This window comes from Pezoporus occidentalis, unplaced genomic scaffold (genome assembly GCF_034315485.1).
Source record: "Pezoporus occidentalis ecotype Australia unplaced genomic scaffold, CSIRO_AGI_Poc_V1 ctg93, whole genome shotgun sequence".
Classification (NCBI taxonomy): domain Eukaryota; kingdom Metazoa; phylum Chordata; class Aves; order Psittaciformes; family Psittacidae; genus Pezoporus; species Pezoporus occidentalis.
Window position 1 is genome coordinate 3,941,158 of NW_026916294.1, and position 21,288 is coordinate 3,962,445.

The window sequence follows — 21,288 nt, forward strand, 5'->3', positions numbered from 1 at the left end:
CAGGGAAATCGATGCAATTAGCAATAGCATTTCTGGCTATCTGCCCAGAAGGAAGCTGTGAAGCAACAGCCATCTGAATGATTTCCATCCGTGTCAATGCAGAGCACCTATGGATGCTCTTTTAAAACACCTCCAGAAGGGAGTGGTGCCTCTGGGTCAGGGTCTGACCCCAGCAAGGATGGGTCCCCAAAGGAGATGGCACAGCCTTGCCCTGAGCTCTGGTGTTCCAGACACATCCTCCTCTGTGGTGTGCCACATACCAGCTTCTTCCCTCCCGTGTGCTTTCCTTTTGGCTTCATTTTCAAATGAACGGTATCTACCTCCTGGCCTCCAAGCTGCCCAGAAGCATGGGAAATGACAGGCAGAGAGGGGATTTCTTTGTGAACTTGCTGGTCCTCCTGCCTGTCTCCTGGGAAGAGCAGGGCTATGTGTGTAGGACCTGGTGCTATTCATGTCACTCCTTCCAGTCAGCAAGCAGGATAACGTACCTTTCAAAAGCACGTGTTAAACCTGCCCCTCTTCATCTGATCATCAGATGCACTCTTTAATGCAGAGCATGCAGCTGCTTCCCATCTCTGGCTCACTTGAGTTTTTTTTTCTCCTGCTTTGGTTTAAATTGAGAATGAGTTTTCATGCAATGGCTGCTGTCAGAAGGAGCTGCCCCGGTCTGCTCCCAGTCACACGCCACACACTCCCATTGCCATCCTTGTTGCCAGCTCTTTGGCTCATTGGACCTCTTGGCAATCTCCTTCACCTTATCTAACAGGCAAACAACCATTTGCTTCCTAGGCTGGTTCTCTGCTGGAATAGAGAGCAAGCCTGGTTCACCAAGGGGTCAGGAGAGCACTGGCGGCAGCAGGAAGGCAGGATGGGAAACAGGATGGGAGCAGGTTTTCTTTTTGGGTAGCTTGCAGTTAGAGCCATGAGCTAATGCCAGATAGTGGTGGATGTTCTCCATTCACAGCTGCGTTCTCCTGCCCTTCCCCTTGTGCTGAGCCTAGCAATGGGGTGGCTTCAGGGTGAGTTGATTCAGCTGGCTGATCTGGCTGGAAACTCCTCATTTTCATGGCACAGTTCACCTCTGTTACCGGCCAGAGGAACAGATTTGCCCTGTGGCCACACAGCCGTTAGATGCAATACAAGGAAAGCAATGCAAACAGGAAACAGGCAGCAACTAGCTTGTAGATCAGCTCAGCTGTAATGCCAAACTGCAGCCTATGGAGCAGCCACACCAGCCCAGCCACCCTGCTGTTCCTGCAGTCCTCTGATCACTGGATAGTTTGCTTCCCTACCTGTGCTCCTCCACTCTAATGAGCAGCTTTCCAGTGCATGAAGTGTATTTTTATCTCCCCTATTCTGTGTGAGCAGAATTGCACTCCAGCAGGCAATTTCAACCTCTTCAGATATGTGGACTGCTAGTGGAGAGGCAGATCCTGCACAGCAGGACTGAATCTATTGGCTTCCATTCCTCTGTGGCTTTTGTGGACCTTGGAAGTTGCTCGCAGTGGCAACAACTGTAGACTGACATCTACGGCACAGAACAAGTGCTGAGAATCACACAGGTCCCATCAGCCTGGCAATAGTGTTTTGACATCATTTTCTTCTCTTGTTTTATTTCTTTCGCATCAAGGATTATGAAATCAGAGCAGGTTATGGACAGCTAGGCTGGTGAGCAAAAATGGAAGCTTTGAGCTAAAACCTCCTCACTCCAGTTTCCTGATGGACAGCACAGGACAAATAGCTGAGCCAGGACTTTCCGTTCTCTCTGCCTGTGAGGAGGCTGTCCTCACAGGAGATAAGAGTAACATCCTTTCTTACAGAAATAATGCAAGATCCGTTGCTGCAAGTTTGTGCAGAGGCTGCACTAGTAACAGTTCCTCTTGGAGAGACTGTGGCACCTCTCCCGATCACTGCAGAAGGCTGGGTTCTGATCCAACTGGGTTTCAGTGGCAATACGTAACTGAAATGCAGCCCTCACCCTCTCTTTCCCTCTCTTTGAGATGGCTTTATTCACTGATCTGGTTCACAGCCCAGACCTATAAGCAATCACAGACTCATGTAATGGTTTGTGTTGGAAGGGACCTTAAGAACATCCAGTTCCAACCCCCTGCCACGGGCAGGGACACCTTCCACTAGACCAGGTTGCTCCAAGCCCCGTCCAGCCTGGTCTTGCACACTGCCAGGGATGGGGCAGCCACAGCTTCCTTGTGCAGCCTGTTCCAGCTCCTCAATACTGTCACAGTGAATTGAGTCAGTACAAGTGTCAGGGTTGCGAGGAGAGCAGTGTGAGTGAGTGTGATGGCTGATGGCAAAGGGAGGGTTGGACAGGGTTGCCTTAAGCTGCCCAACCCTCATTTTTTTATCAAGCCAGAGTTCAAGACTGGCACATTCAGGACACCTTAAGCCCCTTTGGCTTAAAACATGTGCAGTTTATTTACACACCTTCTGGTTAGTATCTTGCTGATGCTCGAGAGGAATTGCTGCTGAACAGGTCCTATGCTTAGGGAGACGTGAACCCTCTTCCTTTCACAGGCTTTGCTGCAAGATAATGAAGTCTTTGAATGAGGAAGGTAATGACATAATCATAGAATCACAGAATGGTTTGGGTTGGAAGGCACCTTAAAGCTCATCCAGTTCCAACCCCCTGCCGTGGGCAAGAACACCTTCCACTAGGCCAGGTTCCTCAGAGCCCTATCCAATCTGGCCTATATATTAACATATAATTTACAGTAGTCATGGAGTCACCCACTGGGGACCTCGTCATGTATCTCCTGTAAACCAGGGGCTGGGATGACTGGCACTTGAGGGAATTTCATCAGGGAAAACCAGAGCAAGGATTCCCAAAGGAAAAGCTTAACCAAGGTGTTTACACCTTACCAGCCAGCTTTCTGAACTGTATTCTCAGGAGAGAGGTATCTGAACGCCTGATTCAGTGGTGATGTGCTCCTACACACCAGTCCTAAAATAGCAGAGGTTAACGACACTCAGAATCCCAGTGCGAGGCCCCCGAGATAAAACGCTATCATGATGAAAGGAGCAATTCTCTTGCTTCCTTCCGTCTGCAGGATCTGTACACGCTGGCCTCCACTTCAGGAGCCTTACCAGTGCAATTCTGTGAGTTAAGAGCTGGCTCTTTTGCTGACATAGTCATGCTGATAAAAGCCCTCGATTAGCTACAGCTATACAGACACGGGCAGGAAGAGCGGGTCTTTAACCTCACCGAGACACTCACAGCAAAAGGAGCTGTCTCCAGTATAGACAAACCCGTGGGCTCAAAAGTATGTGAATGTAGTATCTCCTTTTGTGTGTTGTTCCTATTACAGGCCTCCATAGAGTGCCCATCATTGTAATCATTGAGTAGCCTTTACATAACAGCAAAACTACACTGGCTAGAGAACAGGCTCTGATATTCCCAACAGCAACTGACATTTCTTTCCAGATTGAAACACAGGGAAGGAATTCTTTGTCAGATGGAGTCCCAGACATCACTAGTGATGTGCCCAGTAGCCCGTTAGCCACAACAGACAGCAGGTTCTTGCTAATCCCCTCTATTCACAGAGAGGGCAGCAGCAATCTGTGCTGGTTGAACCTTATCGCTCTGGTGCAAGATGCCACATTCAGGTCAGTATTTGTTCTGAGCCCCTCACTACACTTTGCATGAACAATGTCATTATCTCACTGTTGATAACAGAACGACCCAGTGCCCAGGCTTTAAAAGTCAGCTCAGGAAGGGGCTGGTCCTGATTCAGATGTCAGCTGTATCATCACATTCACTGCAAAAAGGATCCAAGTTTTCAATTCACTTTCTTTTATATTAGCAGGAAAACATCTGTTTTGAAAGAAAAGTAAGTTTGTTCCCCCCCCCCCCCCCCCAGTGACACATTGCAAGATCCTGCCTTCTAATGCCTTGCAGGAGTTAGTTTGATGATTCCTTCTGACACCCTAAAGCTTCAAGACTCTACAAAGAGGTAGTGAAAGGATTAAATGAATTACTTGGTCACTGTGGAAAGTCACCGAGTCAGAACACCAGGAGCCTGAGGTTTCTATGGCTATTGTACGAGACAGACAGCTTCATCTTGTCACCCGTGTAGGACTGCAGCACTGTTTTCTTTACTTCTTTGGACAAATGGGCTCATGGCCGATGATTTATCAGTCTTACTTCTAGAAGTGTGGAAGCCACTTAGCTGTTGCAAAGCCTCAGACAAATGTAGACAAAAGCTTTGCAAGAAATCTCAGCTGTCCCCGTTTAGAATGGAGGCTGCTCAACATCTAAAGAACTGAGCTCTTGGTTATCAAGGGATATAGTAAAATCTTCAATAATCTGCAGACTTTCAGAGGACAAATAAAGGCTCTGGCTGGGAAGTTATTGAATGCCCAAGGATTTCCAGTACTCCGTTTCCTAGGTGCCATTAAAAATCCACAACCTTAAATCCCTCAGCAACTCAGCTTCCCCTGTGATACCATTACGTCCACATGGCTGGACACAAAAAATGTGCCAGCTCGTACCTGAGAGCACAGTGCTACACGCTGTAGCACGTTAAATTAACCTCTGTCTGCTGACACAAGTCACCCTTCTTCAGCATCACTTTATTTATACAGCCATACAGCGTGTGCGTGCTAGTGCCCAGAGTCACGGCCGAGCCCGTCCCATGCGGGATGTGTTTCCATCCCAGCGGCTTTGCCTGATGCCAGATCATTCCTCACATTGCCCAACTGTCCTGTCACCTTTGGTAACAGCCATGCTGGCAGCCAACCATTTCCTCGCAGACTGGTGAGCTCACTGCTGCTTCAGACCCGTGTCAGGGGAGTTTAAACAGCGCTTAGGAACAGGCTGTTCTTCACTCACACTACAAAGGCTCTGTCTGCACTACAAAACCAAACCCAACCTGCCTGCAGCACTGCAGCCACTTTGCACTGCGTAGTCTTGTCCAGGATGCAGGAGGGACCTGGTGCTCAGGGTCTGTGGGGCAGGAGGGTGCTGTCCCTCAGCCTGGCTGGTCCCCACTATAGACCCCACCAAGGCAGGGCTCAGCCCAGTGGGACTTCAGGCAACCACTACAGCAAACTGGGCACTCGTGAGACTCACATTGCTACATGAAGTTCTACTGTCGTTCACTTCATAGAATCCCAGAATGGTTTGGGTTAGAAGCTCATCCAGTTCCAACCCCTGCCACGGGCAGGGACACCTTCCCCTAGAGCAGGTTGCTCCAAGCCCCATCCAACCTGGCCATGAACACTGCCAGGGATGGGGCAGCCACAGCTTCTCTGGTTCTGTTCCAGTGTCTCCTTCAACCTATTCCCGTGTTTCACTATCCTCACAGTGAAGCCTCTCTCTGTTCATTCTAAATTCATAAATCATGTTCTCTTAAACAGTCCTGCTGTTAAGGAAAATTCTGGCCTGCTTAGTGTGTTTTCAAATGTACGTGGCCACAATCAGCTGAGGACAAAACCAGGTTTCAAATGATGGATAATACTTTGCTGGACTTGCCCCATGCAAGAGCTTAGATTGTAACTGGAAGTGAATACCAACCAGTGGAAACGCCCAAAGGAGAGGTCTGCTGCCCTGTTGTCACTATGTAGGGATTGCTGATAGCACATAGTCAAGTGCCAGGTGAAAGTCAGGCCACATTGAAAAGCCAGATAAAAATACCTTTCCAGTAACAAACTGCATACAATCACCCAGTTTGTTTCACCTTGAATTCCTCCTGCTGTCGGGGGACTTCATGTCCCAGATTCCTTGAACTATATAATAAGATGATTGCTATAATGTTTTACTTTGGTTGTGTGCACATGAAATGGGGCAGACTGGTAATACACCAGAGACTGTGCAGAGCAGCAGCTGTTACACTTCCAAAGAGCATTACTGAGCTTTTTATAGTTGGCTGCAGTTGACATCATGGCTAAATAGAGTCTCACTCTAAAATATATTCCACCCAGCCTATGCAGCCTTAAAGCCATGCATTGCTGGGAGGAGATGGGGTCACAGGAAGCAGTGCAATGCCAGCATGGAGGTAAAAGCCTGGGGATGTGTTTCCTTCTTTTTCTGTGTCCATTAGAAATGCTTTTGAAAGACTGATTTGAAAGAAAGAGAGAAGAGAGTATGACAGCGTGAAACCTCTCATCTCAGCACCCAGCATTCAAACCTGGCCCAGGTCAGTGGTGGTGGTCCTAGAAAGTTTGTAGGGCTTAGTCCTTCACAGATGACTGTCCAGACCAAAAGAGACCAAGTGCTTCTACACTGCTACCACCAGTGCCCCTGTGATGCTGCTGGAACCTGTGTAAAAGCAGCTGCATGGTAAAATCCATTGGTGAGGAGCATCACACACCCAAACCCCGTCCTAGACTGGACCAGCAGCTTGCAGTGCTTCCAGGAGAGTGCTTTGCACCATACTCACTGTTGAGAAAATAATGGAACTGAGTTTGGGGGAACCTTATCCAGAACTTGAGGGTATTGAGGATAATGGTCCCCAGGGATGACACCTGCAGCACAGACCTCCCAAATAAAACCTCTGCATTGCTTTAAATGCTCGCAGCATGGCACACCACTGCCCTGAGGACCTTCTGCAGTAGCACAAGGGAGAACAGTTTGGGAACAAGTCGCATAAACCTGAAGATGGGGACTCACCACACCAATTCTGAGCAGCTCCTGCCTATATGCTGCAATCTCTGTAGCTAACACAAGGGGATTAGGGACTGAGGAAGGAGTTTGGGCTAGCATGGCCCTCCACACTGCAATGCTCCATGAACTCATCTGATCTACTACAGCATGTAAAAAAAATACATACTTCCCCTGCCTGCTAGAGAGGTACAGGATGAGATATACAATGTGCTTCTTCCCTATACCTGCCTGGCATTTGTGTCCAGATAGCAAAGATACCAGCCTGTGAAGTTGAAATCACACCTACTAATCCAGTATTTTCCCCCAAAGTATCCAAATTGTTGCCTGGGTTCCTTCCAGACTCCCTTTTTTCTCTTTCCATCATCTCATCTGTTGGCTGACAACAGATGTGATGGTATCAGGACAGGAGCAGCCGCTGTGACTGCTGTATGTAACTGGTTCCATTCCACATAGGATATTCAGAAGACACTTTTGGCTCAGTTTCTTTCAAGGGTGCTGCTCAGGGGACTGCTCATGTGGTACAAGACATGCAAACTAGGGTACAATAAAATAAGGGAGACTGAAACATTGCCAAATGAAGGTTTAGTGCAGAGGTTTCACCAGTGCTGATCGTATGAGCTCTAGACCCCAGAACTTCTAAATCCACCCTGTGCTTGCGTGTGTCTCACTATCTATACTACTGTGTTATTGGGCATACTCCATGGGAATGGCCTGGGCTTCCTGCAGTACCTTTCACATGCACTACACCTCCCTCTGAGTCTGTGATGGAACAGTGTTTGGCTTTCAGCTATGGCTTCCCCTAAGATCCTAAAAGACCTCATGGGGAAATGTCCATGTGTTTCTCTTTCCCTGGTCTGCTCTGTTTCATCCTGCAAGGACCCACCATCCTGGCAAGAAGTCCATTTCAAAGGCCAAGCTAGGGATATCTAGCCTACCTTCTGCAACATGGGAGGAGACGGAGCATCACCGCAGTCCGAGAGCCTTCCGCAGGCACTAGTTAGATGGCATGCCAAAAATGTCACGGGCAGGAGTTACTGGCACAGCCCCTCTCACAACCTGTTTACCGGCTCAAGGGTGTGATGGCACAATCTGACCTTAAAACCACATGCACACAAGCCTCCTCTATGCTGGAGAATGCCCCATCCTCACAGCCAAGTGCATCAGCACGTACCCAAGTGCAGCAGCCAGGAATGATCAGCACTGCCTTCCCCCTTCCAAAATGCCACATGAACTTCTCCAACACGTGACACCAGCAACCACACAAGTCCTCCCCAGCCTCACCCCGAGGTTGTTGCTGCCCTCTTTATGCTGTGCTCCCAAGTGGCACTCCACAAAGGGACCAGCAGACAGTGTCATACCATCTCCTCATCAAAGCACATGTAGCCCATTTGCTTCATGCAGGGCAAGTGAGAACGGTGCCCTACAGCGTCCTCACGATGTTACCAGTGCTGCCCTCTGCCCTTCTGAGCTGCAATAAAACACAGTTTTAACAGAAAAATCTCTATTTTAACAAGCACTGCTTGTTTCCTTCAGGAAGGAGGTGCAAAATAACACTTTGCTGTAGAGCAGCAGCCACACTAGGAGTATTTTGTTAATAAATAATAGGTCATCATCAATAAACAGGTCTAATGGAGGCACATCCTCACTAAAGAAGTGCCAGCCAAAGCAGGTACATTTCTGCTGCGCCTATCTGAGGCACTGCTAGCTAAGGTGTACTTAGCTTTCCACTTCCTATTCATACCAGGCTCAGTGGTCAATTCCTTAAATGGTCCAAACATCACCCAGAAAAACAATGGCAATTATCTGAACTCTGGCTATTCTGCAAGTGCTCCAGAGAGCACTTCCTTTGATGATTCATGATTTCTCTGGGCTTACATGGAGAAAAGCAGCAACCCAGACCCACAGACAGAGGCAGGAGCGACTCTCCTTTTGTTGTGAAGAAAAAGTAGATCATTCCTACCATGTGATGTGGTTCATGGTGTCTGCATCTGCTGAGAACAGTGGCAGGAGGTTGAGGAGTGATCCTGGGAAGCGTGGACAGGGAAAAGCGATCAGGCAGCCCTGCAGTGACCCGGTCTGCTGCAGCTCTTTGTGCACAGGCCTTTTACATGGTCCTAAGTAAAACTCTCACCTGAAACCAGCCTTTCCACATTGGTCAGCCAAAGGAATGTGGTGAAGCTGCAGTGCTGTTAAGATTAGTTAATGGCCTGGAGAGCAGGAAGCTGGCACCGATTCTGCTCTGGAACAAGGATCTTCTAGGAACAACCCTGTGTGTCTCTGCCAGCATGCCATGCACATTCCCTTCAGCAACAAGGCAAGTTACAGTGGTATTTGATGTGTACGTTTGGACAGCCCAGGCTCGGCTATACCCTGTTAGTAGCAACATGTTGCTGTGGAAAGCTGAAATGCAAAGACCACCTTTGAGATGAAGGAGGTCTGCACACTTTGTTAGGATCATTTACTGCTTTTACCATAGTATTTCTTGGGATTGCGGATTAAGCATCAGTAAAGAAGAACTTTCCTCTTCCTTTTTCACAAGGAGACACGTGGAAAAGATGAGGGGTGATGGGTGCAAGTTACTTCTGGGAATATTCCAACTGGGCACATAAGGAAACTTTCTCAGTGAGAGCAATCAGCCACTGCAATAATCTCCCCAGGGAAGTGGTAGTTTGCCCAGCATGGGACAATGTTAAGATTCAGTTACACAGGGTGCAGGGACATCTAGTGTAGGTCATGCTTTACCTAGAAAGGTTGGACCAGATGATCCTTGAGGTCCCTTCCCACCTGGGATTCTAAGATGCTGTGAACTGATGAGGGAAGAGTGCAACACACAGGGGTTTGCTGTGTGGGTCTTTATGTCTCACAGGTAGAAATTATCCTGGTCCCTGAAGTAGGAGCCTGCTCCATGCAGCCAGTGGGAAGATGACCCTTTGTCTGAAGAGATGCAAACCCAAGCTCTGTGTGCAGGGAGGATCAGTCTTCAGTCTGCCAGGATTTTCAGTGTCAGCAGGTCCCTGCTTCTCCTGCACTGCTCTGTACACGCCAGCGCTCCTGCTGCCTTATCTGGTAAGAAATACAAAACACGGAGGAAGGACAGTTCAAACAAGAGATATTAATCAAAAGCAACTCCTTATCTCCTCAGTTTGGCCCTTTGCAGACCCTGACTTCTTCTATCCTGGCAAGATCTGAGAGCAATACAGCCTTTTTGAGATGCTAGACAACGACAAATGCTGCTGTGCTGGCACTGACCAAGACACCCAAGGTACAAACCACACAGGTGATGCTATGGTTGACACTGGTATTGTGCCCAGTTTCACAACTTCCAGCCACTGGCATAAAGACTTTGCCTACAGCCAATGCTTCAGGCATTGACAGTGAGCCCCAGGGTGGGGACAAAAGACAACAGTAGCGGTGGAACTGCAAATAGAAACCTACATTACAACACTGCTGCACTCTTTCTTGACCACTCAGCCTTGCAGCAAGCTCTTATCACTCCTTTATATCTCCTCTTACCTCCAAGACCTTAAGACAGCCTACCAAGTGTGAAGATATGGCAGCAAAGGAGGATCGTAAAGATACAGGGGATGGCTAAAATGGCAGTAGAGATCACTGCCTCCTGGAGTCACTCTCGATCTGGGATTGCACTTGTCTCATCCAGAGTAACAAATGTATTGGCTCTTTGGCACGTGTCCAGTGGCCCAGAGAAACTTCCAAGGGGGCATGGAAGAAAAACTGCCTAGAAGAAAAGTCTTAAATCCCCCACGTAATATGTGTAAGACAAGCCTGGTCAAATGCAAAAGAGAAGGGAAAGAATCACGGGGACTAAAAGATAATGGAGAAAGAGATAAAAGTATCAATAAAAAGGAAAGAGAGGAAGACCTTTAGTCAACAAAGGAGAGGATTAGACTGAGGAGGTGGCAAGGGTGCGCCCTTGACAAACGGGGCCAAAGTCAAATAGGAAAATAACCCTGCCAGAACTAAAAGCAGAGGAGCTGAGGTTGAATCATAGGGGAGGCAGGGACATGGCCTAGAGAGTACGTTTGTGGAGAGGAGCGAGGCAACATGTGGGATGGAATGGGATGGCTTATCTGGGGTGGTTGAGGCAGGAGGATGGGATAGTGGGGGAGGAAGGTGGAGGTACTTTTCTATGCTTCTGTGTGAGTCAGACACCAGAGAACTGTGCCGTGGGCTTACACAAGAATCAGGATAACACGCAGAAATAATGCCTACTGGGTTCGTTGCGTGGTTTTCCCTTTCTTACTCTTTTCTTCGGTGTGATTTTAAATAGCAAGGAAGTATGAGTCAATTGGAAGAGTGTTACTTCATCAAATGGCATAGTAACTGCTGCACTCCCCTGCTATCACCACCCCAAACTGATGATTTACTGCTCGACTGCAAATCCCCAGCTCAGGTGGAACTTCCCACCTTCACCTACATGTTAAAGCTGAAAATCCTCCAAACCGTACAGAGGCCTGAATATCTTGGAAATGAAACACCCCCGAAAAGAATGCTAGAGCAAACCACAACCATCTTACTGCAAATGGAAGACCAGCAGTCCTCTGTCTCCACAACTAATTGGAAATGATGGGAAGCATTTAGAATGAATGATAAAACTGCAGCCAGAGCACTGACCTTGGCACAGGGAAGTCAGCTGAAGAAATCTCCAGTCCATGCCACTCAGAGAGGGAAAACTTGGGGAGTTTAATAGCACCAGAGCAGCCAGTTGTAGAGAAAGACAGTGGATATGTGTTCCTATTGTAACAGGCATCTGACCTTACTGGGTCTATGTATTCTATGTATTGCCTTCTGGTTTTGAACTGTCAGAGCAAAACTTGCTTCATGTTTGGATCCTTTTCTCAATAACTATGAGACATAAGCTTTAACAACATCCCCCCCCCCCCCCCGAAAAAAACACCCCAACAAGAATAATAAATTAAATTCTCATAAAACCCTGTTAATTTCAGCAGCTCACACACTCAGATACCAAACACTTCAAGACAGAAACAGTGACTGTCACTTGCCAAGTCAAGGGAGAAAGAAGACCTCGCCGCGTGCAGGGGATGATGATAGGGGTTTGAGCCTGCCAAGGAAAGGTACAAGACAATGCTTTAGCACTTCTTGCTAAGGCCAAGGAGCCTGAAAAAGGGAAAGAGGGGACTGTTTGGAGCTCTTCTTTCTGTTATTCAGTGCTATTAAGAGAGGATGTGGTCTCCCCTGCCACCCTTGCTGCATGTGTGTATTCTGGCTGCACCCTGGAAAGCCACCTCTCTATGGAGGTGCTGTAAGAAAAGGAGGTAAACAGGGCCCTGCCTTTTTCCTTAGCTCCTCCTTATCTTCTTTGTTGTTTTTTTGGGGTTTGGGGTTTTGTTCATCTGTAGATAAAGAGTTTTTCCCTTTGCTTGTACAGCAAATCAATTAAACAATACTGGGCATTCACATAGCCTAGTAATTTTATATATACAGCCGTCTGCATCAGCAGTTGTTATAAAGTTCTTCATTAAGGAAAGTATCTCTAAGAATGGGGTATGACCTCGTTGAGAGCATGTCAATAAGCAAAGCAATGTGATGAGCTCTATTAGGTAGAAGCTTTAGGCTCTCCCACAGTACCAAATGCTACAAAATCAGAGAGGGCACAGAGGAGCATTGCAAGAAGGAATAGTTTAAGCCCAGGGCTTGCTGCCACAGCACTGTTAGTGGGACTGCTTACTCACTGCAGGGGCAACAGCAAGTCAGGTATATGCACCCTGCCACTGACAGGGCATCTCAATATCTCAATGCTCAAAGGCAGGCTGGAGTTTAAGTGTCTGAATTCAGCCCTGCCCTTTCAATCAGCCTCTCCTTTCTCCACGTAGCTTTCTCCCTATTGCCCTTTCCTTTCCCTCTTCCTACCCCCACCATTTGCTCTTATCTCTCTCCCACTCACAAATCCTTGATCTCCCACTCCCTGCAAAGGTAGGGAGCCAGCTACCAGACAGATCTGCTCTTGCCCCTTTGCTACCTCTGGGTCCTCTCTGAACCCGGGCATCTCACCCCAGATCTGTTCCTGTTGGGATTTAGCAAATGCAGCCCCTTGATCTTTTCATATGCATTTGCTAGGTCCTTACGCCTCCCCCACTGCTGCTTCCTTCAAGGCTTTCTGTGTGTCTGAAGCTCTTATCAACTCCTCCAAGCAGAATACACGAATGGCACCACCAGGTCTCGAAGTCACGTCTCACACCTCTCAGGAAATGGCTTACACCACCAAGTCACATCCCCCTCCTAAGCGCATGGCTAAAGTCACAAGACACTATTAATTCCTTGTTGACAAAAACAAAGAGAGACAGCAGTTTCATTTTCAAAGGAAAACAGATCATGCATCTATAGATGCAATCAGATCCTAGCCCGGGAAGACATTCTTTTATGTACATGACCCATGAGGTGGAAGTTTCTGTTCTCAGAGAGAACAGAGCCACTTGCCACATCACATTTACTTTAACACTGTGGAAGATCTGTGCATAGAGCTGTTGGGCAAGATCAGCCCTTTACTTTATGATCTGAAATACCTGGTGGCACTGGCTGCATGAGCAGCATCCTGCGGTGGGGTTTGATGTCACCAGGCTCTGACACCACTCTGGCTCTCAATGCCATGGGCTCCATCGCATAGCTTTTACCTGGAGGTACAAAAGCCCTGACAGTGGCTCAGCCCAGCTGCTTGGTCACAGGTCAGGATGCAGAAGGAGCCCTCTACATCAAATAAGCTTCCTGGGCTAAGCAGGAGGGCAAACCCCCTCTTCTCAACACAGTGCTGGTCCCTGTCTTAGGGGAGGGTGGGATATGCTCCGGGACTTCCCTAGGAGCAGAGGGTGCTGTGCAGGGTCAGACAGTGAGGACTTCCTCAGCACCCTGCCAGGGCTCTGGTGAGGAGGAACATTCAAGGACGCAGCTGAACATCCAAATGGAGCAGGCAGCTCAGGTCTCTCAAGAACAGGCCCCAAGACATCTGCAGACTATGCTGAAGTGAGGACTATAGGCAACCCACCTTCTGAAGCTCTTCCTTGTTAGAGCCATGAGGCCCAGAAACACAAGCACTATAAAATGACAACTGTAAATGAAAAACATGACATCACCATGAGACCTCAGAACTCTACCTAAAAGCCTGGCTGTGCCTCGGTATATATATAGATCTTGGTGTGTGTAGATTGGGAAGACCTGATAAACCTCTAAAAGCATTTGGAGGCTGTAAAGAGCTTTGTCACAGTGACTGGAAGCAATCAGAGGGAAATTAAGAACTCATCTAAAGATTTCCTTTTAGGCAGAATGAAAAACCCTCAGAACCTAAGCCTAGCGTGCATTAATGATTTTTGCTATCAGGTCCCTGCCAGAAAAGCTGGAAATTACACGGTATTTCCATGCCAGCAAATGTGTGCAACCATAAAAATGTGTCTGGTCTACAACTAATTTTAGTTGTGAGACAGTTCTATGGGCATTGCTGCTTCATACAGCTTAAACTTAAGCTCAGTCTTAATAGCAAAAAGGTGGGTTTGTTTTTCCTTAAACTTTCTCTAAGTTACCAAAATCAGGTTTGTGTGAGCGCGGTTCCTTTTCTGGTCAGGCTCCGAATATAAGCTTTGACCTTGGTGGATGGTTTCAGTTAAAACGGATGTAGAAATAGAGCTCTCCAAGATACCAAGTCTTTGCGAGGAGACAAGAAACCGCTAAATTTGCACTGTTAAAAGCCTCAATCTTGGGTTCAGACACCAAAGAATTCACATTAAAGACAACCTTCAAAAAGAAAGCAAGCTTTCTTGGAATGAAATGATACTGTGCAAGTGCCATCTCCATGCAGAGTCCTAGAAGGACCAAAGTGACACGACAAGTCAGAGGAGTCTGAACACAGCAAAGGCTGCAGTAGTGGTTACAACCACGGCATGGCAAACCCCATCATGTCTCACCCCTCGAGGGCTGAGCAGCAGAAGTGCTGGTGTGTGTTAGCTATGGAAAAGGGTGCGTTTGTTTTGGCAGCAAAGACACGACTGAATGTCACACTGCCGCCTACTCCTGCCGTGCGTTCTGGGATGCTTCCCAAGCCCCAGCTCCCCGAGTCACGTAAGGCAGGATCTCAATCTGCAGGTTTAGAAGATGCCTTTGTGGCCTCAACAGCCTGAGAACCTCCCCGAGCTCAATATGCAAAAGGCTGGAAAGCCAGAAGGGCAGAAAACTCTGCACAGGGCCCATCTCCCCTTCTCCAAAATCTGCGTCTCAGAGCCTTTCATATATCCTTGCTGGCAGCTGTGATACAGAATCATAGCTTAGTTTAGGTTGGAAGGGACCTTCAAAGATCATCTAATTCAACCCCTGCAATGAGCAGGGACATCTTCAACCAGATCAGGTTGCCCAGAACCACAACCAGCCTGGCCATGGATGGCACATGATAGCATGATCTCCACCTGAAGCTTGAAAACCATGCAGGTACAGGCACATTTCATATTGCGAGGCTCTCCCAGCATGGACAAAAGCATAAGGAGCATCTCTCTTGACAAATATGGTAAAGATTAATGTGATTACATTACTCCAAAGGAGGTTATAATCTCCAATTTATACACATAGTCTGCTCTTCCCCTTAGAGAGAGCTATCTCAATTTTAGCCATCTGAATTTTAACAAGCAAGCCACTTCTGGACTTATGTCACAGCTTCTGTCTTTTGAGGGAAGAAGTAAAATCTTCCTTTGTGCCTAGGCAGGACACAAATAAAAGCAAGTGTGTGGAACAGGAAGGGACAGAAGTCTGAATGTCTTCCTAAATGCTTTCAGCTCTAACCTAGGTATAACTCCACGCAGATGCTGGCACCTACAAGGCATTGGAAACCTCCTTGTCAGACTACAAGAGGCATAGCAGGATGCAAAACTTCTTGTGGAGGAAAAGAAACTCCATACACTGTGCTTTTTCCTTGTGCAGGAGGCACGCAGCAGCACCTCTCAGGCATTGCTTTTAGCACATCGGTGGGATGACATTCTGTGGGAGCTGTAGAGAGGTGTGCCAACGTTGGGAGGGGAGAGAACTGGCAGAAGAAAGCAAAGAGCTGTCTTTCAAGTTGTCCTGCTTGCGTAGGAAGAGCCAAAAGCATCCTACTCTGATCCCCACCTAAGAGCACACTCCTTTACAATTAGAGCACTATCCCCCTTGTCTTTCTTTGATCTTAGATCCCTTTCAAATCAAGCCAGTACAGAAGGGTGGCCACCAGGATCCCACAGAAGAAATTGGTGTGCGATGCTTTGAGCCCCAGGAAAGGAAAAACTCAATTCCTGGGCTCTGGTCTTTCTCCAGAATTGCATGTACTGCTGGTATGTAGAAGACGACTCACCACCAAGGTAGATCAACATGCTGGTGTTAAACAGCCAGCCCAGAAAAGGAAACTGAGGCAGAGGGAGCAGAATCAAACAGAGGTCAGCACCAGAGACATACAGCCAGGCCTACCTACTGCTGCCTCCACTGCTCACAAGTAAACAGCTGGAACAGCTGCTTGAAAGTGCAGTTGTCTGCAGATGGGTAATTCAATGACAAGAGAGTGAACCCCATATGCTGGAGGCTGTGTGTGCAATTCTGGGCTCCATTAAGGGCACTGAACATTCTGGACACACGATTCAGTCACAGTAGCACAGGTTTACCCACCTTGTTCTATAGAGCTGCAAAACACCACCTTTTTATTCTGTATCGCAGTACTGGTGGTCAAACTGCACTCCTATACAAGAGTAGTATGTAGAAGTCATTTTTCTTATACTGTAACTGTAAAGTGGACTTTTTGGCTTTTTTTTTGTTTGTTTTTTTTATGGTCTGTAATTGTTGTACCCGTGTCTCTTAATGCCAGCTTTCAGGCCTGGGAAACATCTCCATTCATTTCCTCATCAGGGGAAGCATGTTAGCTGCCGTTACAAGACAGCTATTGGAACACCCCTGATAACCTAAACTGCCAGGGAACTGAGAATGCTTTTGACCCAAGGATGTCACAGCAGTCAGAGATCAAAGAGTCAGCCCATTTCCAGATTTATGAGTTGGGAATAGGTCTATTAGCTCCCAGTACTCACTCTTTCCTGAGTATGGATTCAACATACATTGATAAAGCAGTTGTCTGAATGGGAAGTCTGACACTGAAAACCACAACGCTCCTGAAGAGCCTGTCTCTGTTTTGTCCTCTTCTAGCTCAGCATCAGATCCAGGCAGTAGCATTCCAGAAGCACCCCCAGATGGGATCCCATTATTTCCCTCCTGCTCCGCCTGACAGTGCCCGCTTGCTTGTACAGCCATCCACATGGTGACCCATGGCAGGGAATCCCAGGTCTGGAGGAAAAGAGAGAACCCTGCTGTTACTGTACAGTTGATTTAACTTGGATTAGTTCTCTGACCACACGGTGCAAACTCAGAGACACCTTAGCAACCCACCTGGCTAAAGGGAAAGCAGCAGGATGGTGTGAACAGTGGGGGGCCTGTGGTGCCAGCACCTACTTGAGCTTGGGCTGCTGCTGCTGCTGCTCAGAAGAAAAACAACACATGTACTTGTGTGAAAAAAACCCAGTTCCTTGAAAAAGCTGCGCTCTGTCTAGCTACTTAATCCATCTTCACCAAACCCTAAAGTCAATATCCCTGTAAGGGCATAATTCAAAGCAGGATTAAATCCCCCCAAAACCTAAAGGATGTCACCTCTATTCTGCATTAGACAGGGAAGAAAAGTCTGTTTATGTTTTTCAGCAAAAGATACATAAAAAAGAGCAAAACACTCATCAAATAAATGTAATATGGAGCAATTCCCTTTGGTACCACCCGTGGCATCTAAATCTGCACAGAATCTGCAGAGCAACTCAACCCTCCCCAAGTCTTTTATTAAACCCTAAAATGCTGCTGTCTGTGCTTTCTGCATCACCATTCACTTGTGCCCTCTCGTTACACTGCTGAGAACCCTGCACAAGTCTCATGTTTCTGACCATCACCTGCATCCTACAGGTTTGTTTGGGAACTAACGACTCAGAAACTTCATTAATGAAAGCACACGGACTGCTGCACGTGTAAACGCGGAAAGGTGCATTAGGACTTATTAAAAACGGCTTTTAATGATCAAAACACCATTCTTTTTCACACGATTCCTGTAAAGCAAAACGGGAGCAAACCCTTTTTCAGGCACATCCCATTGCAACGCGTGGGCAACGTTTCTGCACGAGACCTCTCCAGCTGGGAAACGCTTATCGCGGAAGCGCCAGGGCTGTGCGAGCAGCGGCATGCAGGCGTTGGCAAGGGGATGCCACCAGCGCCTGCCTCTGCCCCGTCTGAGCCGCTTGGAGCTGCCCAGGTGCGTTTAGCTCGCATCTTAAAGAGATGCTTTCGCAGCAGGCACAGCAGGAGGCCGCGCAGCTCGCAGCCGAGCACAAACAGAGCGGCCGCGGGGAGAGATAACCTTTGTTTACTCCGAGTCTCACACTATGCGGGAGCAGGAGCCCTCCCTCGCCGAAGCAGACAGCTGCTGTCGAACACCCACCTCCGCGCCAGCGGCAAACACCGTAACCGTATAGACCCCGGTGCCGCGTTAGGAATAACCCAGGCTTCGAACCTCCACACACCACGCTGGTTCGCCCATAGAAGGTGGACGCAGACCCAGTGTTTCGCGCAGGGCGTCGGGGGACATCACCCACGGGTGCCACCCCAAGCGGGCACCCCACCAGCAAGCACTCCGCGGGGTGCCCCGGCCCCCCTTCCCCTCCCGGGGCCGGGCCGCCCCGCTCGGAACCCCCGCCCCTGCGGAGCCCCCCTCCCCGGCTATAAAGGCGGCGGGGCAGCCCGAGCCCCTCCTGGCCGGCAGCCATGGCCGCGCTGCGCTTCGGGGAGCCCCCGGCCGAGCCGCCCTCCTTCCCCGCAGGCAGGTGGCCGGTGGGCGGCGGGCCCAGCTCGGCCTCGCCCGCCCTGAGGGCGCTTCCCCCGGCGGAGCCGTCAGAGGGTGCCCCGGCGGCCTCGCAGCGTCGGAAGCGGACCAGCTTCACGGCGGCGCAGCTGGAGACGCTGGAGCTGGTGTTCCAGGACACCATGTACCCCGACATCTACCTGCGGGAGAAGCTGGCCGACGCCACGCACATCCCCGAGTCCCGCATCCAGGTGAGGGGCGCCGGCCGCGCCGCGCCACCCGGGCCCGTCCCTGCCCGCCCTCACCGCCGCCCTCTCTCCCCAGGTCTGGTTCCAGAACCGGCGCGCCAAGTCCCGCCGCCAGCGGGGCCCTCCCCGGCCTGGCCCTGGTCCCGGTCCCGGCCCCGGCCCCGCTGCCGCCGAGCCGCCGCCGGGCTTCCCGCGGCCGCAGCGCTTCGCCGCCCTGCGCGGCCCGGAGCGGCCCCGCTGCGCGCTGCCCGGCGCGGCACAGCTCCTCCCGCCCAAGGAGGCGGGATCGGCCCCTTACGAGTGGCCGCCGGCAGCCGCCTTCCCGCCGGGCCCCGGCTTCGACGGTTTCCAGCCCGGCGGGGCCGAGGCCGCCTCCTTCGCGGGGTCGCCGGCGGCCGGGCCCTACCCGCCGGGCCGCGCCTTCTGCGGGCAGTACTCGCCCGTGTCGGACGCGGAGGACACCAGCGGCTACTCGGAGTCGGGCTCGGAGTGGGAGGAGAACGCGCTCGGAGCCTTCCGAGCTCTCTGAGCGCCCGCGTCGGGGATTAAAGCTACACACACCGCCGGGCTTGAGGCGAAGCTCTCCCCCGCCAGACCCCGTCCTGCGGTGCGCTGCTCGGGCGGGGAGGGGGCACCCACCGCGCTACCTCACCCCTGCCTTGCGACTGTGCACTTTATCCGGTGGTAACCGATTGCACCTATTTATTTAAGAGATACGGGTCAGGGCCGTCAGCTGAGGGCATCTTTTTACGCTGTATTTAAAGGTTGCTGCCAGCACGTTTTGTATTTCTATTTTGTGTTCTTTAGTCAAACAAGCTAACCGAAGCCACTGTGGTTTGGGGGTGGGAGCTGATCTTAAGAGTAGGATGGGCTATAGGGATATTTTGACTGAGGGGAAAAAAAAACAACAGTAATAAAAGTTTACATTTTTGCTCCCTGTGTAAGCCTGTGTGTGTACCTGGGGTAGGGACAGGGTTTCTTACCTTGGTCAAGGTGGGGTAGGGAACAGAGGCTGTAGATATGCCACCTGCAGGTTCTCTTCCCAGGTCCTGGAGAGAGAGCCACGTCTGGAGTCCGTGTGTAAGAGACCTGAGGTGCCTGCAGGACAGGTTACAAACAATGCCTTAAACTGTGTTGGTATTTGCTTCGGATCTGCTCTAGACAACCAGACCCACCCCTGAATGAGAATGTGAATTTATGGCTTAAGTCATACAAAAGGCAAACCCTCAAATCGTTGTCTTGCTGAGACAAAAGCCTCAATTCTGCCACTTAAGCCAAGGGTAATGTTAGATGACAGAAAGTAGGAGTATTTTGTCAACACGGTAAAGATTCTTTAGCTCCGAATTAGAATACTGGGGACCACACACGGAGAAGCTGTGGCTGTGATCAGTAGGGGCCGGATGTCTGCACCGAGAGCACCAAAATCAGCAGTAAAAGAAGCCTGTCCAGTAAGTCAGGCAGTTTATTTAGGAAGGCTGTATTACTCTGTATTTATTTTGAGGGTAAGGCCAGTTCTGCCTGCCTGCAAAGGAGTACTTCAGAGCAAGTTGTAAGACTCCAGTTATGGAAGAGCACAGAACATCCGACCTGTGCACTGATGGTGGAAATACCCTGCATTGAGAATCCTGCCCTACAGAATAAGGTTACCAATGCACAGAATCCCTCAGTGTCACCCCATGACATACCTGGGCTTGCGACACCTGTGACACTGAGCCGTGGTTGAACTGCAGGCTTCGAAGGGTAAGTACCATTGCAGGATTGCTGATTAATGTTCTCCCTCCAAAACCAGAGCTGCCCTTAAAACATGGAATAAAACCCACCAAACAAATCAAGTTCAGCCGCCACAAAGTGGGCTTGGGTGCCTAAGGAGCTGTTTGGTAGGGGTTGAGAAGCATGCACAGGAGCAGGAGGCAGAAAATGAGATAACCATTTCTAGGGGGCACAGGGTAAATTCAGGTTACTAAGAAAGCAAACCTGTTCTGCTTCTGCAGGCTTGAACTGCACTACAGTAGTTGCAGTGAGTTCTTGAGATCCCTACTATGCTTAGGCCACATTCAGCAGGAACAGTCATATCTGTTAAGTGTATTTGATCAAAACTCAGCATTAGCTCTGACCAACATGCCAGTAACCAAGGAGAAAGGCAGCCTCTTGAAGAGGCATGAATGTTCACGTTGCGTACATGAGCTGGCCAAACAACATGTGAAAGTACATGGTACATGGATATGCTTATCACAAATTACCTACCTTCCTCCTGTTGATGGAACTAGATGGTATTAAGGTCCTTTCCAACCCTGACGATTCTACAGTACTGCCCTGCAGTGATTAAAAACACCCCACAACACCACAAAACATGCTGGAATTCATGGATTCATTTAAAAATCCACATGCAAGATCTGTCATACCTACAGGAGCAGGGTTACAATTGGAGTGTGGTGGTCACTACAATGTATTCTGTATCCAGTTAATAAGCTTGTCATGAAAAGCAGGTACCCAGCAGCATCACTCCCCAAACTGGCAGGATACTAAACCTATCTGCCTGAAGTTAGGCTCTGGCACCT

General features: G+C 49.3%; 1 protein-coding gene and 1 long non-coding RNA gene across 5 annotated transcripts; one reads left to right on the forward strand and one right to left on the reverse strand.

Annotated features, from left to right (window-relative positions):
* Positions 1 to 2,408: 2,408 nt before the first annotated feature.
* LOC134157276 (uncharacterized) lies at positions 2,409 to 18,862 on the reverse strand. 4 transcript variants are annotated; one of them, XR_009962255.1, is made up of 5 exons: positions 18,683 to 18,862; positions 9,452 to 9,682; positions 8,751 to 9,019; positions 2,878 to 2,959; positions 2,409 to 2,538 (listed from the first exon to the last, which is right to left on the reverse strand). It is a non-coding gene; the product is annotated as an uncharacterized LOC134157276 (long non-coding RNA). The 4 variants fall into 4 exon arrangements; XR_009962256.1 differs by lacking the exons at positions 2,409 to 2,538; positions 2,878 to 2,959 and having other exon boundaries at positions 7,375 to 9,009; XR_009962254.1 differs by lacking the exons at positions 2,409 to 2,538; positions 2,878 to 2,959 and having other exon boundaries at positions 7,375 to 9,019.
* MIXL1 (Mix paired-like homeobox) lies at positions 17,771 to 19,627 on the forward strand. The gene is made up of 2 exons (XM_062606045.1): positions 17,771 to 18,733; positions 18,807 to 19,627. The coding sequence occupies exons 1-2, from the start codon at positions 18,446 to 18,448 to the stop codon at positions 19,257 to 19,259; spliced, it is 741 nt and encodes a 246-aa protein (XP_062462029.1). The 5' UTR covers positions 17,771 to 18,445; the 3' UTR covers positions 19,260 to 19,627.
* The last annotated feature ends 1,661 nt before the right edge of the window (positions 19,628 to 21,288 follow it).

Excerpts from the sequence above, each read along its gene's own strand:
- MIXL1 (XM_062606045.1), top strand. The coding sequence starts at position 18,446 with ATGGCCGCGCTGCGCTTCGGGGAGCCCCCGGCCGAGCCGCCCTCCTTC. Across the intron at positions 18,734-18,806 it reads TCCCCGAGTCCCGCATCCAG|GTCTGGTTCCAGAACCGGCG; the intron begins GTGAGGGGCGCC and ends CTCTCTCCCCAG.